The 22,120-nt window shown below is 47.8% G+C and overlaps 1 protein-coding gene across 1 annotated transcript; it reads right to left on the bottom strand.

Annotated features, from left to right (window-relative positions):
- Positions 1-16,878: 16,878 nt before the first annotated feature.
- LOC125760266 (uncharacterized protein K02A2.6-like) lies at positions 16,879-20,869 on the bottom strand. Its single transcript, XM_049420126.1, has 2 exons — positions 18,577-20,869; positions 16,879-17,577 (listed from the first exon to the last, which is right to left on the bottom strand). The coding sequence occupies exons 1-2, from the start codon at positions 20,344-20,346 to the stop codon at positions 16,879-16,881; spliced, it is 2,469 nt and encodes an 822-aa protein (XP_049276083.1). The 5' UTR covers positions 20,347-20,869.
- Positions 20,870-22,120: the final 1,251 nt, after the last annotated feature.

Genomic DNA, 22,120 nt, shown 5'->3' with positions numbered 1-22,120 from the left:
ATGCGACTATCGCGTATGAGCGAACTTAGCCCGTTTAACGAAATCAGGAAATCTCCGGACGGAAGCTGCGTTCGGATGAGGACATAAAATAGAAATCGCTGGGAATGATTTAGACGTAAATTGATGACAAACGACTCATGATCAGGAAATATCTAGATGTTAGAGAGTATGCATGTTATAATTGCTAAAAATGGTGTAAGTCTTCGACAGTTCTCATTCCAGATCGACTTCCGTACAGTATTGAACGCTTGCTGTATACAAATTGGAATTACTCATGTGGAATTGTCAGGGTGGTCGCATTGAACAGGGGTATGTTTTAGTGCCTTTTTTCATCTTACCGGAACTAATTAGAATACCTTACTGAGAGTCTTTCTGAATCCTTGCAGTGAAATACTGATCATTTACGGTAACTGGGCTTTTCACAGCTCAAAACACAAATATGTTGATGCATATCTGACAGAATACTAATAATAATGACCTTCAAAATTTTTCCAGGTGACTCCTTTTCTTTTAACACAAAAGTGTTTTATGCCGGGGTCCACCACGGCTCTACTGACGCATTTGCGTCACGGATATGGCGTTGTAAAATATAAAGACTAACATGTGGCAAAGAAACTATAAGAAAAAATTCCATCACCGGGAGCCGAGCTTACGACCTCTCGATCGCCAGCGCGCAGCGCGAAACGACTTCGCCACAGACGGCATGTTCTCTGCTATGCTAACGGCGAGCTATCTATGTACACCAATTCCCGGTGGCGGTACTCAGAGATCGGCGGTGCCGCGTGTTTTCGTTATCACTAGCGAGATGGCGCGAAGGGCTCAAAGAGCGCGCTTTAAATGTCGTCCTCCACGTGGATTAGCGCGCGTCTCGACAGGGCGTGGTCGCTCGTGCGGGTGCTTGTCTCGTGATCTCGGTGGTTTGTACGTCTTGCGCTCTGCCTCCAAGTTTCCGTTGAGAGTACGCAGGTCACCTCGCTCACTGCCGCGGCCGCTTTTGCGAAAGGAGCGCGCTGCTCACACAGAAATAAGTTACAACTGTGACAGTTCGCGCTCATCCTGTGTATGTTCGTTCTGCGCGTCCTTTCTGCTTGAGCAGCGCATTGCATGTTTCGAGCGGCTTGCCGTTCTTCACGTAACATTACAATTTTATGCTGTAGCATTCATTCCTTCGCGCTTGGGGCGAAAGAAGGCACAACAAACGCTTAACTACGTCTGTGAAAACACGTTTCACTTTCGTGTTATACCGATTCCTGTGACAAAGGGATCAGCCATGTTTTTTTTTTTTTTGAAGTGTTTAATAAACAATTTTTTGAGGTTTCGAGGCCCACGATATCCGCCTTTCTTAGTCGGTTAACTGATCTAATTACTGCAGAATATCTTTGAACAACGACCTTTAAGTACAGTAACAAGGTCGTCCTAGTTTAGGCGCTGTTTTTTATCCACCGTCTTCTCGTTAAGTTCGAAAGGTTCCAGGGCGTCCTCTTGGAAAATTTCAATATTCGTAATGAGTGAGCTTGCATGATTTACGATCGGTAACTAAATATTAGCTTTTTTTCTCCCGTCAGGACATTGATTCTGACATGTTCTTTTGATTTCACTTTGAAGGTTTCAGAAGTTGAGCAACGGTCTCTACCAAGCACTTTTTTTCAGCGTGCTTGGCGAAGTAGCAGAAAAATATATTTTAGGACGCCACATAATTCGTATTCCCCCACATCTCACAACCAATAGAACTGGAGCGCACTCAAACTGAGTATATTGTTATAAGAAACGAATCTCCCGAACTGTTTCATCCCAAGTAGCTTTTAGAGAAATGTGTAGAGAAATATTAAAAAAAATCTGGCAAACATTGGAAGCAAACAGCACATCAAAAGAATTCCTAGAAATAAGGTATCTGCTTTTTTAACCAAACAAAAAGTTCATCATCTCGGACTTGTGCAGATGATGATGATGATGAAAACATTCCTTTATTAAAGTTCAAAGAAAACGGGGAGGGTCCCTATTCCGGGACTCCTATGGCAACCTCTGCGATAGCCCGGGCCCGCTGGACGAGCGCCCGACAGACCTCGGGGGCGCCTTCGCGAAGGATGCCTTCCCACTGCTCTGGGGTACGGGTGGACCGAAGATAGTAAAAAATTGAGCAGAACCTACGTCGTGTTTAATGTCAGCGTCAGTCACTGTAAATGTTATGGACATTTAATAATGTAAGGACGCATGTGTGAGTGATGCCTGCAGTCGGGTTCCTCTTTGTAGGTGCCGCGAAACACGCACCGCCAATACCTCCGTGCTGCGTACTGAACGCACTGTTATGTGTGAACACTTATTACCATTCAGCACTTTATTAGGGCGAAATCCGAATGTGTCTCGTGAAACTAAATATCCGTATCCGGCGTCGTGATGACGAACGGTGCGAAGGCGTTGGCCGATAGCGGAGGTAGTGCGATTTCAGCTGGGGCCCAGAAAGCTTCAGGAGAGGTGGGCTACATAATGCAGGAAGGGCTCGTTTTCTCTAAGTAATGCAGAAAGGATACGCGTTGCACAATGATTCTAAGTTAGATTTAGATCACAGGGGCATAGGCTGAATCGTATCTAAAACCGGGTGAATTAAAGGAAATTAAATGTGAATTAAGGCGAAGCAAAACTGATGCACATGCGAAATAAAGGCAATTAAAGTACTAAGAGTATACAAGATATTGCAATCCGTAATTAAGCGTGGACTAAATTACAAAGAGAATAGAGGTCAATACGAGATGAGCCAACTAATAATTAACTCCTCTAGTCAAGTCTGAGCAGCAGTACCAGTGGGGATGTGTAGGCGACCAACAGAAATAAATAATAGGAAGTGAAATTGCAGTAAGGCGAGAACATGACAATGATGTAATGAGTGTTTTATGGCAGAACGGCCTTGCTTTGTGATATCCCCAGAGTAAGAAAAAGAGAGTATAAATTTGGTATGGTACGATGAACTTGATTCTGGTCCTGAATATCGACCCTTAGGGGGCGCAGGTGGCTCCCACGTCGGGACGCTGCATTAAAATTGAGTTGGGCGAAAAATAAATGCAATATAAATCGAAAAAAAGATATCTATGACCTGCCTTCCCCACCTAAGTATCGCAGGCCCAAATCGGTAAATTAGACAAAAGGAGAAAATGTCTTAAAATTCGATTACAAAGAGAAAATAAGAAAGTTTCATTCAACCACCTAGCGAAACCACCTCCGAGGATGGTTATGTTACATACGCTATGTTACATACTAAGGTTTCTCTTCATCTTGACTTACAACAGTCCTACGTCAGGACAGTAAGGCTCAACTTTACCACCGTACCGTGGGCTTTCTGCACGGCCTGCACTTGATCTGAAAGCTCTACGATGTGAAGGACTTTTTGCCACCAGTCTCTTTCCTTGTCAGGACTCTAAATGCGTTAGATGCATTTACAGAGCGAAAACGAAACGCAGTAGCGCCTGATGGTGCCCTTCCTTCAGGCAAAAAGGCTGTTCGCAGAAAGTTGCACCTCAACCGATACGGCTTTCTGATAGGTTGGAAATAAATTTCGGCTGTATAGAAGACACAAAAGCAAAAAAGTCATAGCTTCGCCGCAAGTGCGAAGGAATGAATGCGATAGCAAGAAACTAATGCTACACGAAGTGAGGCTCGCCAATGGATACTCTCAGTTTGAGCAGCGCTCCTGTTGTAAAGGCGGCCACAGCAGCGAAGGAAACTAGAGTGCTTCAAGTGTCGAGCTGTGACACTTCATAGTTCGCGCTCATCTTCTGCTCATCTTCACTCGAGCTCAAGCGGCGTCCCTTGAGCTCGAGTGACTTTCGTACGCTCCGTAACATGAGCGCGGACATCACGGTGAAAGCGTGAAACATCCCTCTTCCACTCAGCACGAGAAAACCGCGCGAGCAGACAGCGGAAGGCAAGGTTCTCCCTGCGCAAATATAAGAAGAAGCGACCGAGCTCGCCGACGACTTTTAAATCCGCCCGTCGCGCTCCTAGCGCCATCTCGCTGGTAATGAAGAAACGCTTATAAGCGCCTAGCGTCTCTGAGTCCGTCCAGCGGTAAAGGGTCTGTATATAACGCTCGCCGTTAGCTACGTGGAGGTTCTGCGTTTCGTGGCGTAGTCGTTAGCGCCACTCGCTGCGGAGCAAGAGGTCCCTGGTTCGATTCCGCGCTTCGGAAGCATTTTTCTGATTGATTTTTCTTTGGGGCTTTTACGTATATATATACATACTTATATATATACGTTGCATGACGGCGACGGCAAAATTCAGCCGAGACAGTGTCATATAATTGCTATGACAATAAAATGAATGCGAATCACGGTGCAGGGAGTACTTTGCAAATGCATTTGCACTGGGCGTCCTAAGCGAGTTTACGGCCGGCTCTAACGCCGCTCCTCGAGCTTGTGCTGTCAGTGTGCTGTTTTTACAGCGAAAGCTATTAGGAGATCACAACGACCGTTTTTGGCGCCGTGGTAAGCCGCCGCCGCTTGTGTCCGTAACCGCTATTGCGCGAAGTAAAAAAACAAAATAAATAAAAATATCAAGAATGCATGAATGAACCGGGGTTTAACTTGGCCCTCTACATAGGAACACAGCATTCTACCACAGTTTGCGAAAATACCCTAAGCAGGAGGGTGTCAACTTGAGCTTGAGCGCAAAGTCCTGTCTGTCTTTCTTGTCCCGTGTGCTCGCGCTGTTCCCGAAGATGAACCCTAAGCAGGCTTCATGTCGGGAAGGAGCCACAATAACATAATATAGCGCGGTAGAAGAGTAAAATAACCAGGCGTCACGCAACACGAATTCAGTCAATAGGCGTCACGCAATGCGAATTGAGCAGCGAGTCGGCTGGTTAATGCTCCCACCCAATTAAAAAGGGCTCAGCCATAATTCTTCATCGTCATCACGCACAGCTTCTACAAAGTGCACATAATTCATTACAGGTGTTTAGCGGGTACCGCGGTTCTACACAGAACGATAAATAATGGCGTAGTGGGTGCTTCCCAACTTCACAGAAATTATGACTTATGGCGTAGTGGATACCTCGATTGCATATTTAGATTTGTAGCCCCAAGAGAGTTTACAACGGGGCTATAAAAATATCGCTCTTCCAGCTTTCGCTGTGACTGTGATGCGCTTCACGCGCATGCCTTTCGTGTATTTTCTCTAGCAGGGCTGCTGACTTTAACATGAATTTCCCCACATCAAACAGGGAGATAGAGGGTTTCGGGTAAAGGCCCTCAATATAGTTCGACGCCCCGCCACGGTGGTCTAGTGGTTATGGCGCTCGACTGCTGACCCGAAGGTCGCGGGATCGAATCCCGGCCGCGGCGGCTGCATTTCCGATGGAGGCGAAAATGTTTGAGGGCCGTGTACTTAGATTTAGGTGCACGTTAAAGAACCCCAGGTGGTCGAAATTTCCGGAGCTCTCCACTACGGCGTCTCTCATAATCGTATCGTGGTGTTGAGACGTTAAACCCCAGATATTATTATTATTAATAAAGTTCGACATTTCATCCACCATATTATCACGTGATGCTGTAACGGAAACCTGTAACTAGCAGTACAGCAGAACGTGAGGTTGGTCAGACCACTGGCAATACGATCTCATCGTATTTTTCCACGCGCTCGTCCTCATCATCTTTTCAACAGCGGCACACACAAGCCTGCCAGCAACAATACTAGCCGATCTTTACTCTTGGCATTAGCCCCTCACAACCCCCCCCCTTGCGGAGAGCATCGTCCCATATCATTATTACGATAAAAAACATACAATCACCGGCACACACGATCTAACGGTGTCGAAGTGCTCACATGCTTACACAAGGGAGTTAGACAAACAGTCAACGTTGATAAAATGAGTTCTTCCTCGAAACATGGACGATGTTTGTGTGCTTTGAATGACTGGATCGACGAGCTGTATTTTCCGGAAGAACTTCGTAGTTCACTCTGCTGAAGCGGCGGAGAATTCTTTATGGACCAAAGTAGCGGTTCAATACTTTTCCGACCGGCCCCGTTGGCGAATGAAAATCACAGCCATACTTGATCACCGGATTGGTAAATCACCTCGCGATGACGAGCATTGTACCGCTGGCAGTCGATGCGTTGCTGGTTATTGATGTACTGAATGCAAGCTTGTGAGCCTGCGTCCGCGAGTTAGGTGAATTCGTTCGTATCGACACTATAGTCGTACATGTCGGGTAGGAGCATGGGATCGAGCAGTGTAGTGGCCTCCCTGTCGGGAAGCAAGTGGAATGATGTGAACCCAGTAGTTTCTTGAACAGTGGTGTTTGTAGGCGAACGTGATGTAGTGCAGAACATCATGCCAGTTTGTGTGGTCTCGCTCATCATGCATGGATACCATATCGGCAATCATTTCGTTTAGTCTCTCTGTAAGGCCGTTGCTTTGTGGGTACTACGCAGTAGTTTGCCGATGAGTGCTTCCACTAAGCTGCATCACGTCTTGCATCATCTGAGCAGTCAGAGCTGCCCCACCATTGGTTATTACAACTGCTGGTGCTCCATGGCGGAGAACGATGTTCTTCATGAAGTGAGCAATCTCACTGGCAGTGCCTCGTTGTAATGCTTTCCTTTCGCAGTATCGCATCATGTAATCAGTAGCGACTACAGTCCAGAGGTTGCCCTCGTGAGACTTGGGGAAAGGTACGAGCAGGTCCATGCCAATTTGATGGAACCGTTGTGTTGGAGGAACGACAGGCTTCAGCAAACCAGTTGGGCGCAGAGGTGGTGCTTTACGACGTGCACATTCGCGACATGTTTCAACGTAATGCTTCACGCCCTGTTTGAGCTTAGGCTTGTAGTAGTGTTGGTGAATCCGTGCCAAGCTAAGCTTGAATACCAAGCGGCCGGACGAAGACTCATCGTGACAGGTAGATAAGACTTCCGCTTGTAGCCCTCATGGGACGACGAACAGGTGTTCAGTTGGTGTTCAGGGTTGAAGTTCTTTTAAAAAGGGTATTGCTGGGAACACAGGACGATGATTGCGAGCCCGCGAATGCCAGTGGAGGGTGCGGACTGCGGCCTTCGAGATATTTGATAAGTTGTCGAAGCTCGGAATCGTTCTTCTGCTATAGTGCAAAAAAGCGCCAGTCGATATCCACATCACTTGACGTCAATGTAAGGGGAGCGCGCGAAAAACAGGCCGCACCAGTGTGCCTCCGGCCAGACTTGTAAACGATTATCAAGTCAAATTCTTGAAGGCCTAAGCTCCACCTGGACAGACGTCTTGAAGAGTGAGATTCACCAGCCAGCAGAGGGCATGATGATCTGTAAGAACTCCGATCCGGCGACCATACAGGTATGGTCGGAGCTTGCTACCGCCCCGACAACAGCTAGACATTCATTTTTCGTGGGTGAATAATTCGCCTCCGCAGATGGTAGAATTCGGCTAGCATAAGCGATAGCACGTTCTACGCCGTCTAGTCACTGGACGAGGACTGCACCAAGGCCGATGTTAATGTGTGCAGTTCACTGTCGGCATCTTCATCGATGTGTCCGAGTAAGGGCTGTGCCTGAAGGCACTGCTGAAGCTCGGAGAAAGCGCGTGTTTGCTCAGGGCCCCACGCAAAAGGAGCATCTTCTTTTGTCAGGCGGGTCAAGGAGTCGGCTATGTTGGAAAAATTTTGCACAAGTTTTCTGCAATATGCGCAGAGGTCTAGAAATCGACATACGTCACGTTAGTTGGCAGGCGATTGGAATGAAACGACAGGCGATGCCTTTTCTGGGTCCGGTCGAATACCATCGCCGATAACAAGGTGCCCGAGGAACTTTACTTTGTCGTAACCAAAACATCATTTCCCCAGTTTCAGTGATAGGCCAGTCGTACGAATTGCGACAAAGGCAGATTGAAGTCGTTGCAAGTGCTGCTCAAACATTTGTGAAAAACAACGACGTCGTGTAAGTAAAGGCATGATTCCGACTTACGACCTGGCAGTCTGTATTCATCGTGATTTGAAATGTAGCGGGAGCGGATCACAGGCCGAATGGTACCACTTTAAATTCATACAAACCATCAGGAGTTATGAATGCTGCTGTTTCGCGGTCGCGTTAATCGACTTCGATCTGTCAGTAGCCGCTTCGTAAATCTATAGAAGATAAATATCGTGCATGTCGAAGGCGGTCTAGTGAGTTGTCCAAGCGTGGAAAAGGGCACACGTCTTTCTGCATCACTGTGCTGAGTTTCCGGTAATCGACGCAAAATCCAAGATTACCCTCCTTCTTCTTTACCAGTACGACGGGGGACGCCCATGGACTGCTCGAAGGCTCAATTACGTCATTGTATTCGACCTCATCATCATCGTAAACGTCCTCATCATCTTATCAACAGCGGCGCAATGAAGCCTGCCAGCAACAATACTCGCCGATCTTATGCTCTGTGGCAATCATACTTTAATTATATCTCAAAGTAGATATTGTCGCATATTTGACGCCTATATTAGTAGTATTGTCGCATATTTGACACTTATTTCAGTAGTATCACTGAGTGAAATATACAATTGCTAAGAGGTTTATTAGCAGCGGGGGTGGGAGAACGGGCAGTGGTCAGCAGCGTTCAGCCAAGCGCATTGACCCCGACCTCATGCCGATGGTAGTGCCACTTAGGCATACCGCAATGCCGTTGAAGCCACTATTCACTACAAAATAGTTAAAGATGCTGGAGGGTCCGCCATGCGTAGTACTGGAGGCAGCGTGCCAAAAGAGCAAACACCGAAAACCTCCATTGTGGGACAGCAACCTGCAGCAGAAATTCCAGGGTTTCCATTACCTGCCAGTGCCCCTCACTCTCATAGTAGTGAATCTAGCGTTTGCGAAAATGTGTCCGAGCTCTTGACCTGCCACAACACCAGACTACCGGAGAATCAACGCCTACTCAAAGTGCGACACACTGTCTTGAAACGTGCTGGTTTCATTCTGTAAGCACAGAAACCGTGCTGGCTTTAGCAAGAGGGAATGCAATGCGCTGGCTGGTTCGTTTAACGCAATGACGAAAATAGTGAGCCTTAGAACATTTGGCGCGCACAAATTAAGTGCACACGCATCCACGGTGAACTAAGCTTTACTAGCACTAGCCCCGAATTAGCTGCAAGTTACCGTGGGCTAATAGTTCGTTCAGCTGTTATACCGGCCCCTTCGCTGGGTCGGTGTCTATTACAGTAAAACGTTTCGCACGGCGACAACAATTGTCTGATAAAACATGCAGTAGCTGTCGCTTCGATGGCAAAGTTCCATCTCTCCATGACGTAGCCCTAGCAGGAAAGTTATGACGACACTCGGACTCATTTTTCTTATTAAGTATTACTTCATATCGAAATTGTGAGTCTAACAACACTGAAAATCCTCCATTCCTTAACCGGCTTTGATTATTCGAGGCTTCCGATGAAAGACAAGAGAACAGACTTTTGGGCTAGTTGGTTCTTTACGTTCATTGAAGCCATAGAGCCAATAAGACGAGGACCACACAAAGAGGCCGCACGCCCCGTCCTCTTTCTGTGGTCCCTTTGTTATTGGAGCTTTGGCTTCAATGAACGTTCCAATAAAAACCCTTTTAGGAACTGTCCAACGGACTCTGCTTTACGTTTCGGAACCATAGGTCTACTTCTCCCGGCACAAAACCATAAAATGCCTCGCTGTGCGTTTCACCGTTCAGCTGAGCCAATGTAAACGGTGTCTCTGCTTCAGCGAAGCAGTAGTTCGGTCTGTTCGCGAAAACGAGCAGAAACTCAAGGAGATTCTTTCGTTTTGAACCGCCACCGCCAGAGGCGCTGGCTACATCCAAATGCAAAGGAAATTAAAATGCAGCGGAGAGTGCCAACGGCGCCGAGCAGCGTCTGTGTGTTGTTCTGTATTTGGACATGTCGGCTCACTGGTGACGACTTGTAGTCAGAGCGTGTAAACTTGCTTTAAAGTTATCTCTCTACAAAGCAATGGCCTTGTCTGTTCCCAAAGCAAGCAAAATCAAGCTATCACTCGACAAACTCGGTTTAGCCGCGTTAAAACACACCAATGTTCAAGTAACAAATACATTCTTGCATATATTATACTAAGTCCAGTCCGGCGGGTAACGTTTCAATCTCTACAAACGAAAGCAAGGAAATGGACGCAAGTTCTCGATTGAAGAGCGAATAGGAAAACGTTCGAATATATATCTGGCCCTTACGTTAAGTTTATATATCAGTTTATATTCGTTTGGAATCAATTACACAAAAACTGGTAGGATTCCAATGCATTGGCCTAAGACGACTCGAAGCGAAAGCCATGCGGGTGTTGGCTATCAAATAATTATCATCATCATCATAAATTAATTAAGGCGAAGACTTTAGATGCGTCATCAAACACGAAAATTCACTGGCGTGCCTGTCGGCGGCGTCAACAGGACTGATGCAAAAGACCATGATCATGTGATGACTTCGCCATATGACGTCATCATGACATCACAGATCGTCAGAATTTCGGACGCCATCATCATGGCATCATGACGTCACTGTTACATCACATGGTACGTCATCAGGTGGCATCATTGCTTGGTCAAAGGTAGGCCGATCCCGGAGGCAGTGCAAAACGAGGTGAGGAGCGTGAATCTTAGAATGCCTCTGATCCTGGAAGCATTGTAAAACGACGTTAGTTGCAGAAAGCTCTCGGAGGTGGGCGCGGCAGGTTCAATAAATCGACTTAGAAGAACAAGAAGATGGCTCTCCCCTTCAAGTCGACTGAGGCGTATACATATGTGAACCTGTGAGTGTTTTACCATCGTTTTTATCGCTGATGGAGATGATAGTTTTAGTACCACTCGGGTGGCCGACGACTACGCGGACACTCACATTTCCCATTTCTTAGGGCATATTAAGTTTTCGCCTAAACAAATCGCAGTGTTTAGTGGCTCTGTTGTTCACTCTTCTATTTTTGTTATCGTTGTAGAGGTGACCTTTTCTGTTTAATTCATATGCTCCAAAATGCCTTCTTACGCCAACCATTATATTATTTTTTTTCGTTTTCAGGAAGACTGATTTATTATGATCTCCGAGTGAGAAATTCTTCCGTCGAATCCACTCTTCATCTCGGTTGTAAGAGGTATTTCGATTGGGTTGCACGTCACGGAAGATGTATTTACAGCCATCAATGCCAGCAGAACAGATACATAGGAAAGTAAACGCATTGTGTTAGCTACTTGCAAGATAGATTTCTTCCACAAAATACGCCTGTGATGCCGTTCTCGGTTATTTTATTATTCCATTCTGTTTTCGCCGAATAAAAATTGCCGTCGAGGTGACTCATTCTTCTTATCCAATCCATGTTCCCTTCAAGAGCAACGTATAACAACGCTGCCATGCCTGATTCTAGGACGCCCCTAATTACAGTCAAGCGACACACTTAGTCCTTCGGCAGCTTCGTGCTTCAGGATTCCTGCGCTCTTGAAAGCCAACAGCGTATCGGTACCCGTCGGAGATATCTGGCACTTCATGGTAAAGCGAATCTATCGCGGTTCGGACCAGTTTTTGGCATCCCATAAAATTCATCAATATTTCACTGTACAACACAGAAAGGCAAAAGCAGTTTAATAAGGATATCCTTAGACATCTGTATGTATGGCGCGCTGTCTTCGTTGGACATGTTGTGTCGCAAAGAGGCACCTGAGCGCTACTACCTTTGCTAACTATAGTCGCGCACAATTTAAGAATAAATGCGAGCTCTGCCCTCAGTTCTGCGGCGTGCCTCTCATTCATATGTACCAGAGTCGTACGAGGTGGCTTTCGTTATAGCTATAAGTATACGTTTTCGTTGCTAATGTAAATACTACGCGTATTGCGAACTAAAAGTTCGTCGTCCCTCGTTAAAATGCTACGTTTTGTAGAGCAGTGAACTCAGTCTCTGCGCTGAAATGTGCCAGCAAGTTCAAATTTTCGACAGAAGACTAGCGACGGGAAACCGCCCCTGTGGAAAAGCCACTGACCTCTAATACGCAAGAGGAGCTTGACGTCACGTAAGGAAGCAATTGAAATTGAATAGGCTATTTATGCAAAATAAATTCCCCCCTGGTGGAACACCGGGGATGTGGGCAAAGCTTCCATTTGTTGTTATGTTGTAATAGACTATAAGTGGTATGAGATATTGAGAAGGAGAGCGCGGACGCGGCTCAGAAGAAGGTGCACATGCCAGAAAGGACGCTCTTTCCTGGCATGTGTACTTTCTTCTGAACCGCTTCTGCGCTCCCCTTAGTAAGAAAATGAACCAACTAGTCCAATGAATCATTATATTTAACTGGTATGACATTTCGCGCAATAAGCAGAGATCGTACGCCACAGGCGTCGTAGCAAAAGCATTCTTTATTTTAGCGTGATGAGTATTGCACGCTCTGGGTCTGAGTCGGCAAGTAAAGAACCGGACACTTTGTTACGAAGTGGGGTGTACCATAGGGCTCGGTGATGACTCCGATGCTATTCAATATTGTCCTATTGCCCCTCGTGCGGCAACAAGCCAGTTTCCCCGATGCCTCCTTCCTCCTGTACGCGGACGACTTCACTGTGTGCACACTTCAGCCAGACCTGCAACGCCAGCAGGATGCACTACAGAGTGCTTTGGACAAGACCTCGGACTGGTGTGAACGAATGGTACTAAAACTATCAGCCGCAAAGACTGCATTCATGTCCATCACCAATATACGAGGTCGCTGTCACCTCCTGCAGACGCCGATTTGTTTCAGAGTAAATGATGAAGCTCTCACAACTGCACCCACGATCCGTGTGCTCGGAGTCGAAGTGGATGCATCTGGCTCTGTGAGTGCGTGGCTTCGCTTGGCTCGTGGAAAGAGCGCTAATACCGTCCATCTTATTCGACGCATTTCTCGAGAGACCAGAGGTGCGTGTTGTCGAATGGCCCGTGTTTTAGTGCGGTCGTCCCGCAACCTCGGCTAGTTCATGAAGCTCAAATTCAACTACTGTCATTGAAAGACTCAGACTTGCTGAAAACCACCAACCGAGATGCCATGAGGGCGATCACATGCCTTCCTCGGCTACCACCTGTCGCGACTCTCCAAGCGCAAGCGCAGCTAACTTTCATTGATGAAATCGTACACTAGTATCGAATCGCTCGCCACCTCAAGAGTCAAGCTGTTCCTGCAGCGGCTGTTGTAGCCCACTACTATAATTCAACGCTGCCACAGCATATCGCACCCTTGCCAGAAATTCCGCCATGGCTAAAGGCACAGGCCAGAGACAACCGAGCGCTGACTCGCCTGCAATAATCCAACGGTCCAGTGGCACAGAAGGCCGCCGTCACTACTATCGACGACTGACTAGCGGTATATGTAAACGCAGCTATCGATAGTTCCGTTCTGCAGAGCAGCCTCGTGCGCCCCACGCTACCTGAAACACAACAAACATGCTCCTATGTTACAGAGGCACCGTTCCCATCAGTGTTGGCAAAGCTCGCAGCTTTATGGGACATGTTAGCAGTTACGGTACACAAGGTGGATTGCTGGTCGCTGAGCAGATTGCTTATATATATGGACTCCACTCAGGCTGTTCGAGAGCTGCGAAGAGTGACCAGCTCCCTCGATATAGCTTCTGATATACACGAACTGATTCACTTGTGAGTCTGTCCTTTCCGCGTATTCTGGACCCGTCGGTCTGCACCTGCCCAAAAGGATGCAGTTGCCGCTTCCCATCTAGCGGCAGTTCGACAACTACTCCCTCTACTTTGTCCCCAAAGGACAGCTTCACCCTGCAAAAGAAAACAATCCGACGCTCAACGCGTGCACTGATTCCTCCGCGTGGATCGGACCTTCCCGGTGGCTTAACTCGCCGGAAGAAAGTTGCGCATATGGTGATTCTTCTGCGTTGCCCTATCCACAGGGGCAACGATCGATCACCTACTGGGAACATGCCCGGGCCTTCACAAGGCCCGAACCCGCTACCATCGCGGCCTTCACTGTCACCCCAGTGAACCACCTGACTTAACACGCTGGACGCACGGTCCTCTGCATCGTCCGCTCCTAGATTTCACCCAGGCAACTGAAGTATTCCTCCGCCAGCCTACCTCGCGCCAATATTTAGCTTATGCCGTAGGGCATACTGGTTCCAATAAAAAAGTTTAGTTCTGAGAATAAGTTAATATTGCTCGGGTCACAATGCTCTGCTCGAGTGACTTCCCGGTGACATTAAAGAACGGGCTATCTTCTGACGTGCGTTTACTATTCAGAAGTTCGTTGGCTGGACCACGCCAAACATGCACAAGTCAAGAACGTCGACTACTGTCTTCTGGAGGATTGGACACTTAAAGCTTCTAGCAGGCCAATGACATGTGAGGCTCTGTCGTTGCTAGAACAGACTGCATGATAACACTGGCTTTCGTATTTCTAAGGGTAGCGCGTAAGCCTTGTGTTGAACATCTTTCCCTTTAGGCGTGCGCCTAAAGGGAAAGAAGCGGACGCTTAAAGACGCACCAGTTGTCCATCTGAATGGCCTCCTCCGATGTTATGCGGTCGAAAGAAGACGCGCGAATTTTAGGATAGTTCTGCAGATCCCACGCCTTGTGGGAATTGGTTTCATGCGAAGCAGTCAGCGAGTAGCTGTCCATGTTGCATCTTATTGCTTTTAGCTAAGCGATAGAGGTAGATGGACGTGTTTTTGTAAGTGTAGTAGTTGTCCACACATTGTCGAATAACGAGGCACGTCGACTACACTGACGTTTAAAGGCAAACTGATAGCCTGCCGTGAGCATTCACGTTAGAGCACAGGAGTCAGTATTATCGAAATGAAGTGCACTTTACGGTGCGATAGTGGGAACATCATGCGTAACTTTCCTAAGCGTGCTCCTCCTGGGTCGGACAGCGCTTGAATCAGCTTGCTGAATTTAGAGGTACAAGTGTAACGTTCGTTAGACTGCTGCGAGTATAAAACCATGCCAACACTAGAACCACAATGGACGTTCACCCGATATGACACCTGCATCATAGGAGTACATACGTAGTGTTTATTGCTTTGTTATAAAATTCGATAACCAGCATTGCAACCACAACAAACGTTTCACCGACATTAAGCCTGCACAGGTTGGTTCGTTGGTTGCGACACTTTATTGAGGTGCACAGGGTCTTTTCCCAAAGCAGTTTCAAGACCTGGCGCGGTTCTGTGCTAGAATACCTGACTGCCACGTAGAATGCTTGGGTTTGATTCCTGCTGGGATCCAGGGCCGTATTCACAAAACTCACTTACGATCAAAACTTCATGTAAGAGAAATTTCGGAGCTTAAGTCTGTGAGATATGAGTGCACGTTAAAGAACGCAAAGCGGTCAAAATTATCCGGAGACCTCCACTGCGGCTTCCCTCATAGCCTGAGTCGTTTTCGGAAATCAAACTGCTTAAACCAATCTACAATGCTATCAAGGATTTATGTTCGCGAGTTTCATACTCCCAAGCAACCGTGATCAGTAAAAAAATATTGGAGGTGTTGGAAACGTACGGATATTTTTTTTAGTATTGCTGTCTCGTGCGTCCATGTAACATTCAATCATCTGAAATATAGTTGGGCTATACAGAAGCAGTTCTCAACAATAAATTATTCATATATCTGAAGGTCCCTTTATTATACGTTTTTCATAACTTCTCATTAAGATGCCCTTTTGTTTTATCTTAAAACAGATTTCTTAATATTGGCGCATCTTTATTCCACAATAGATATCAGGAGTGAGCAGTAAAAGCTGAACAGCCATAGACTTAGTTGTAGGTGGGATCGTATGAGTAGCCGTCATAAAGTGAGTAGGTTTACTGAGAGTAAGGAGCATAAAAAGTATTGGTTCAGAAAGATAACATTTATGAAAATATCATAAGCTGTACTCAGCTTTTCGAAAATGTTTGTTGCGAAGCACGCATTGTGACCCTAGGGGACTTCGTCCTTTATAAGTACAGAGTTCAAACAAGAACATCACGAAACGATGATAAACAAGAGCGCAGTACTCCGTCTACTGTCGCTGAGGCTATATAAAGCGCCTTGGGTAGTTGCGCTGTAAGATATGCTATGGCGAGTGGAGATATGGCTGAGCAGTGTTCGTTATCATGATAAATTTATCCCAATGATGAGAAAGATTTTTGCACAAGGAATACAAACAATGGTACAGGCCCGCAGCCAGCCGGGCGCAACAGTGTTGGACATGGTGAAGGGCCGCCCTTTGCTCGCAACGCGCATGCGCGAAGTAGTTCCACCGACAGCCGTGCTCTTTCCTGGAGAGAATAAACATCATTATTTACAGGATAGCTAAGAGGAGGCGTCCTCAGTCCAGGATGTCTTGAGGTTCGGCAGCGTCCTGGGCCCTCGCGACCAGCCTTCGCTTAACGTCTTGGATGGAGCTGGCCAAGGCTCTCTCCCAAAGCGCATGGGTATGCTAAGAGTTCGCGGGTTTATTGCCAATTTGCGGCATCATTCTGCCATGTGTTGGAGGGACCCGGTTTTTCCGCAGAAGAATCATGAAAAGAAATGAGGAAAAACTTTCATGAAAAAATTGAGCAGGGATTACATGGTTATACCCAACGGAGTGATGGACAAATCATATTTCCTCAAATAAACTCATCTCTCCTCCTCTATAGGCAGTGACTACTGTGCGGGTGTGCTTAAAATGATGTGTAATGTCATGGTACGTGTTGAGTGTCGTTCAGGGACTGACAGGCCAGGGTTCCAACGGGGAACAGCAACATTTATTACCCGAAGCTTACGGGTTGGCGGTTACATAACGAATGTGCCGATCGTGCATTGAGCGCTACCATTTAAGCACTAGTGGGCACATGCGCACTAACGACAGTTCGGTTATCAGGTGAGCTATCGCGGACACAACACTTCCTCTGCTTTTATTATGAAGCTAATAGTTCCCTCTCAGAAACTATCCGGTGGTCGGTGATTCCTTAATGGGTAGCGTCGATCCTGGTCGCCTCGAGAAGTGTCCGTCACCGACGTCGTTGGTGAAGGCGAAACACTAGCTGCAGGCAATGAAGGTGCTGGCTCCGGCTCGGTGTCGCTCTGTGGCCACACGGAGAAACCGTCGTCTTGCGCGGCGTTTTCGACAAGCCCTGCCGTGCCTTGAAGTAGCTGGTTCTTGTGGCGCCGCCACTCGAAGCATCCCGAAGGTGTCGATGCTCGTACCCTGAAAGACACTGGTCCACTTTGAGCAGTCACCACAGCAGGCATCCATTTGGGCTGTCCCCTGTAATTGCGTGCAAGAACATGGTCACCAACACTCACTTCGCGCACACGACACCGTCTGTTCACCGTTTGTTTGAACTGTTCGTACGCCACCCTTTCCCCCACGGCGGGTTTCAGCATATCCAGGCGGGTGCGCAAACGTCGCCCCAACAACAAGTTAGCTGGTGCCTCGTGCGTTGTAGCATGGGGCGTGTTGCGATAAGCGAGCAGGAGCTTGTTGAGCTTTACCTTCATTAGTTGTCGTGCGGCATCCTTCTTTAGCGCGTTCTTCAGGGTTTGGACGAAACGCTCCGCGAGTCCATTGGCACTGGGATTGTAGGGGGCTGTTTGCACGTGTCGGCAACCCATCTCCCTTACGAACTGCTTGAACTCCTGTGACGTGAACTGTGGGCCGTTATCTGACACAATCGTCTCAGGGAACCCAAAACGAGCGAAAACATCTCTCAAGCACTCAATCGTGGCATCTGTAGTAGTTGAACGCATCAGGAATACTTCTGGCCACTTCGAGTGAGCATCGACCGCTATAAGAAACATTGACTGTTGAAATGGCCCTGCAAAATCTATATGTATGCGTTGCCACGGCGCTGAGGGCCAGGACCACGGGTGCAACGGAGCTTTGCAAGGGGCACTGCGCAGTTCTTGGCAATCTGCACATGATTTCACCATACGCTCAAGGTCCCCATCGATGGACGGCCACCAGACGTAACTACGCGCTAGCGCCTTGCTGCGAACTATACCTGGGTGACCCTCGTGTAATTCGTCCAGAACTGCCCTCTGCAGCTTTGCGGGAATGACGACTCGTGTTCCCAGCATAATGCATCCTTGATGCAATGTCAGTTGATTGCGTCTGGCGACGTACTGTTTCAGTCTATCGTCACTGACAAATATTGGCCAGCCTGTGCTTATGCACTCTTTTACTTTCACCAGGTCATTATCCTGCTCTGTGGCATGCGCAATCCCTTTGCTCGACACTGGTAGAGAGGCCAGCCGCAATGAATAGAAAGTCTCTTCAGATTCCTGCGTTTCATCTTTCACACATGGTAGCGGCAAACGGGAACAAAAATCTGCTTCTGCGTTATCGGCTGAGTTTTTAAAAAGAAGGTCGTATCTGTATGCCGACAGCGTCACAGCCCACCGCTGTAGGCGCGCAGCCGCGATAGGCGGGATACCTGTTGTTGGTCCCAAAATTTGCTGTAAGGGCTTATGATCAGTGATTAAAGTGAATGCTCGGCCATAAATATAGCAATGAAACTTTTTTATGCCAAAGATTATGGCCAATGCCTCTTTTTCAAGCTGGCTATATTTCTTCTCTGTTTCGGAAAGCGTGCGCGAAGCAAAAGCAACTGGTCTAGACTTTCCGTCCTCACAAACATGGGAAAGCACTGCACCTACCCCGTACTGCGATGCGTCACAGGCCAGCTTCAATGGTCGATCCGGGTCATAATGGGCCAGCACCTGCGGCGATGACAACGTTCTTTTAACTTCTTTGAACGCTTCTCGGCAGCATTCGTCCCAGCACCAAGGAGCGTCCTTCCGTAAAAGCTGGTAAAAGGGCGCAGCAACTGTTGATAGATTAGGCACAAACTTTCCATAGTAATTCACGACACCGAGGAAGGACTGCAGTTGCTGCATGTTTGTCGGTGCGGCAGCGTTTATGACTGCTTCAATTTTCTCTGGTGACGCAGATATTCCTGCTGCACTGATTTTGTGCCCCAGGTAACACAGCTCATTTTGAAAGAACGCACATTTTTCTTTCTTTATTCTGACGCCTCGCTCAAGCAAACGTCTCAAGAGTGCTTCTAGGTTTATCATGTGTTCTTCAGCGTTTTTTCCCGTGACCAATATGTCATCAAGATAACAACAAACTCCGTTTAGGCCCTTCAGCATTGTGTCCATTATTTTCTGAAAAATACCTGGCGCTGACGCTATTCCGAAGGGTAGCCTGTTGACTACGAACAGCCCTTTCTGCGTGTTCAAAGTTAGGTACTTCTTCGACTCTTCCGCCATGAGTACTTGTTGGTATGCCCTGTTGAGATCTATTTTAGTAAAATGCATTCCCCCGGCCAACGGAGCCAATAGATCATCGATTTTAGGCAGCGGATAGTGTGTGATGTCCAGTGAAGGATTTATCGTTGTCTTATAATCCCCACATAGGCGTATGCTTCCATCTTTCTTTATCACAGGGACGGCGGGCGTGGCATATTCTGATGTACTCACGGGTGTGAGTATTCCCAGCTGAACCAATTTTTCTATCTCTGCTTCTACTGCTGACTGCAATGCGAATGGCACATTCCTTGCTTTTAGGAATCTCGGCCGGTGGCCGGCTTTGAAAAACAGCTCGGCCCTTTCGTCTGTAATAGCGCCTAGCTCATCCTTGAACAGCATTTTGTATTTTGCAAGCAACGTCTCTAGCCTTTCCTTCATTCGGGAAGACAAGTCGAACACTGACCTTGAGACGTGGTTGAGGCCCCAAATCTGGTTCCAGTCTAGCCGTACTGTGTGCAGCCATTCACGCCCTAGCAGCGGTGGTCCTGCTTGATCGACGAGGTAGAGTGGTAGTTTCGCTGTCTGTTCGCCGTGCTGCACACTGACGACCGCCAAGCCGCAAGGTTGGACGAGGGCTCCGGTATAGGTGCGCAGGACGATGTCGGTTGGTTCGCAGTTAGCTGAAGGGACCTGCTGCTTGAACTGCTTGTAAGGCATGATAGACACCGCGGCTCCCGTGTCAAGTTCCATTTCCACCAGTGCTCCATTTATCTTTAGTACAACAAAAATAGGAGTGCGACAAGAAGACACTTGTTCCGAAACGCCCATGGGTGGCACCTGCGTCACCACTTTCAGCGTTTTCACACTCCGTTTCTGCTGATGCCCGCCAAAAGATTGCCTGTTGCTGCGACAGGCCCTTTGAATATGCCCTTTCTTTCCACACTTATAGCACGTCTCCTTAACGTACGGGCATAGTGAATGCGTGTGGCTCTGAGAACCGCAGCGATAACAAGCCTGTAGCTGCCTACCGGCAATCGCTTGCGCCTCGTACAGATCAGCAGGGGCATAATTACCTTCTCCCTCCATTTGGTGCAGCTGTGTGGTCATTGACTCCACGACTCTAGTCTCGGCGACATTTTTCCGGGCTGCTTCCATTGCCAGGGCGCGCTCGACTGCTTTCGGGAACGTCAGTTTGTCGTCCTCGGTAAAGAGTACTCGCTGCACGTCCTCTCGCAGTAGTCCACAAACGAAACGATCCCGCAGCGCTTCGTCCAAATTCGCTCCAAACTGACAACTCTGGGCCAACTTCCGAAGTTCCGCAACATATTCGGGCAGAGACTCGCCTTCGCTCTGTGTTCTTCGTTAAAACTTCGCTCGCTCCCCGATTATGGACGGCTTTGGGGCAAGATGTGCATCCAAGAGGCTCTTCAGTTGTTCGAAACTTTTTTCCGACGGCAGGTCCGGCGTAGCCAACGACTTCAGCAACCCATACGTACGCGGTCCGATGATGCTGAGGAATGCGTGTACCTTGTCGCTGTCGGGAACCTTGTTGACAATCAAAAAAGATGTCAACCTCTCCTTGTATGCCGTCCAGTCGCTTTCAGTAACGTCGAACGACTCCATCTGGCCCAGCTGCCCTGCAGACTGCATTGTCGCTTCAACCAACTGCTCGCTGCTTCTCGATTTTTTCATCGCATCCTGCGTCGCCAGTGTTGAGTCTCGTTCAGGGACTGACAGGCCAGGGTTCCAACGGGGAACAGCAACATTTATTACCCGAAGCTTACGGGTTGGCGGTTACATAACGAATGTGCCGATCGTGCATTGAGCGCTACCATTTAAGCACTAGTGGGCACATGCGCACTAACGACAGTTCGGTTATCAGGTGAGCTATCGCGGACACAACAGTACGAGGCCAGGGGGGTGAAACTTCCTATACCATCCATGGAACGCGATATTCACTGGCAGCGCCGGACGAACACCTGGTGTTTGGGGGCGGTACTAAAACATGGCGGCGCATTGCTGACACGCACTGGGGGAAGCCATCTTGAGGACTGAGGATCGGAGTGGTGGGGGGGGGGGGCGATTTAGCAGCAAATTTAATTGGGATACACCAGCAAGCCAAACTGAGCGAGTGGAAGGTATTCAGATGGCGAGCGCACGACCTTCCTCCTGTTGCGCAACCCGCCACATGATCAAAACGGCAATAGTTGCGTTCGGATGGATGAAGGTTTACCCATCCACCTATTTTTGCACCACTTATTCTAAGTAAGACTTTGTTTTTGTTTACGTCTACACACAAATTAGACACGAATAAAGAGCAGAGTTTGTTTGAATGATTTATTGCCTAAACATACCATTCATACAGTAAAAGCACAGCTTGAATATTTTACGCTATTGCTGCAACCGCATCCTGATATGCCGTGCAAGCGTAGAAAAACAAAGAGAGCAGCATGCAGATTGTACCTTTCGTCTGCCGGGATCCCAAAGAATTTTATGCCGGTGTGGCGTGAATAATTTCGACACCCTCAGCACAGCACGATTTGTGATAACGGCGCGAATCCATTCATGCGTCTGTTTCGCTGAAGCTTGCAAAGGTTTCGCCAGTTTCCTTGAAACAAACCTTACCGTGGTAAAAGCGGCCTTTGGGACACCGTAGGCCGTAGCACACATGGGCGCGCGACAAGAAACGCCCCTTTTTCGCCGTGAGAGATAGGACGGCGCAGTTCCCGTTTTCCACTCCGGGTGGCGCTCGTATTTTCGCAATCTCGAACTGCAACCTTTAGGTTCGCTTGCGTATTAAAAACTCCGGAGTTTATAAATACCCTGGTAATTAATATAAAATGGAACAACAACGTTCATTCATGTTCGTATGTAGTACAGCCCCCAAACATTAGAATCGCTGCGGTCGCGGGACAGAAAAACCGTGAAG

This window comes from Rhipicephalus sanguineus, chromosome 10 (genome assembly GCF_013339695.2).
Source record: "Rhipicephalus sanguineus isolate Rsan-2018 chromosome 10, BIME_Rsan_1.4, whole genome shotgun sequence".
NCBI lineage: Eukaryota > Metazoa > Arthropoda > Arachnida > Ixodida > Ixodidae > Rhipicephalus > Rhipicephalus sanguineus.
This window is presented reverse-complemented; position numbering and strand designations above follow the sequence as displayed.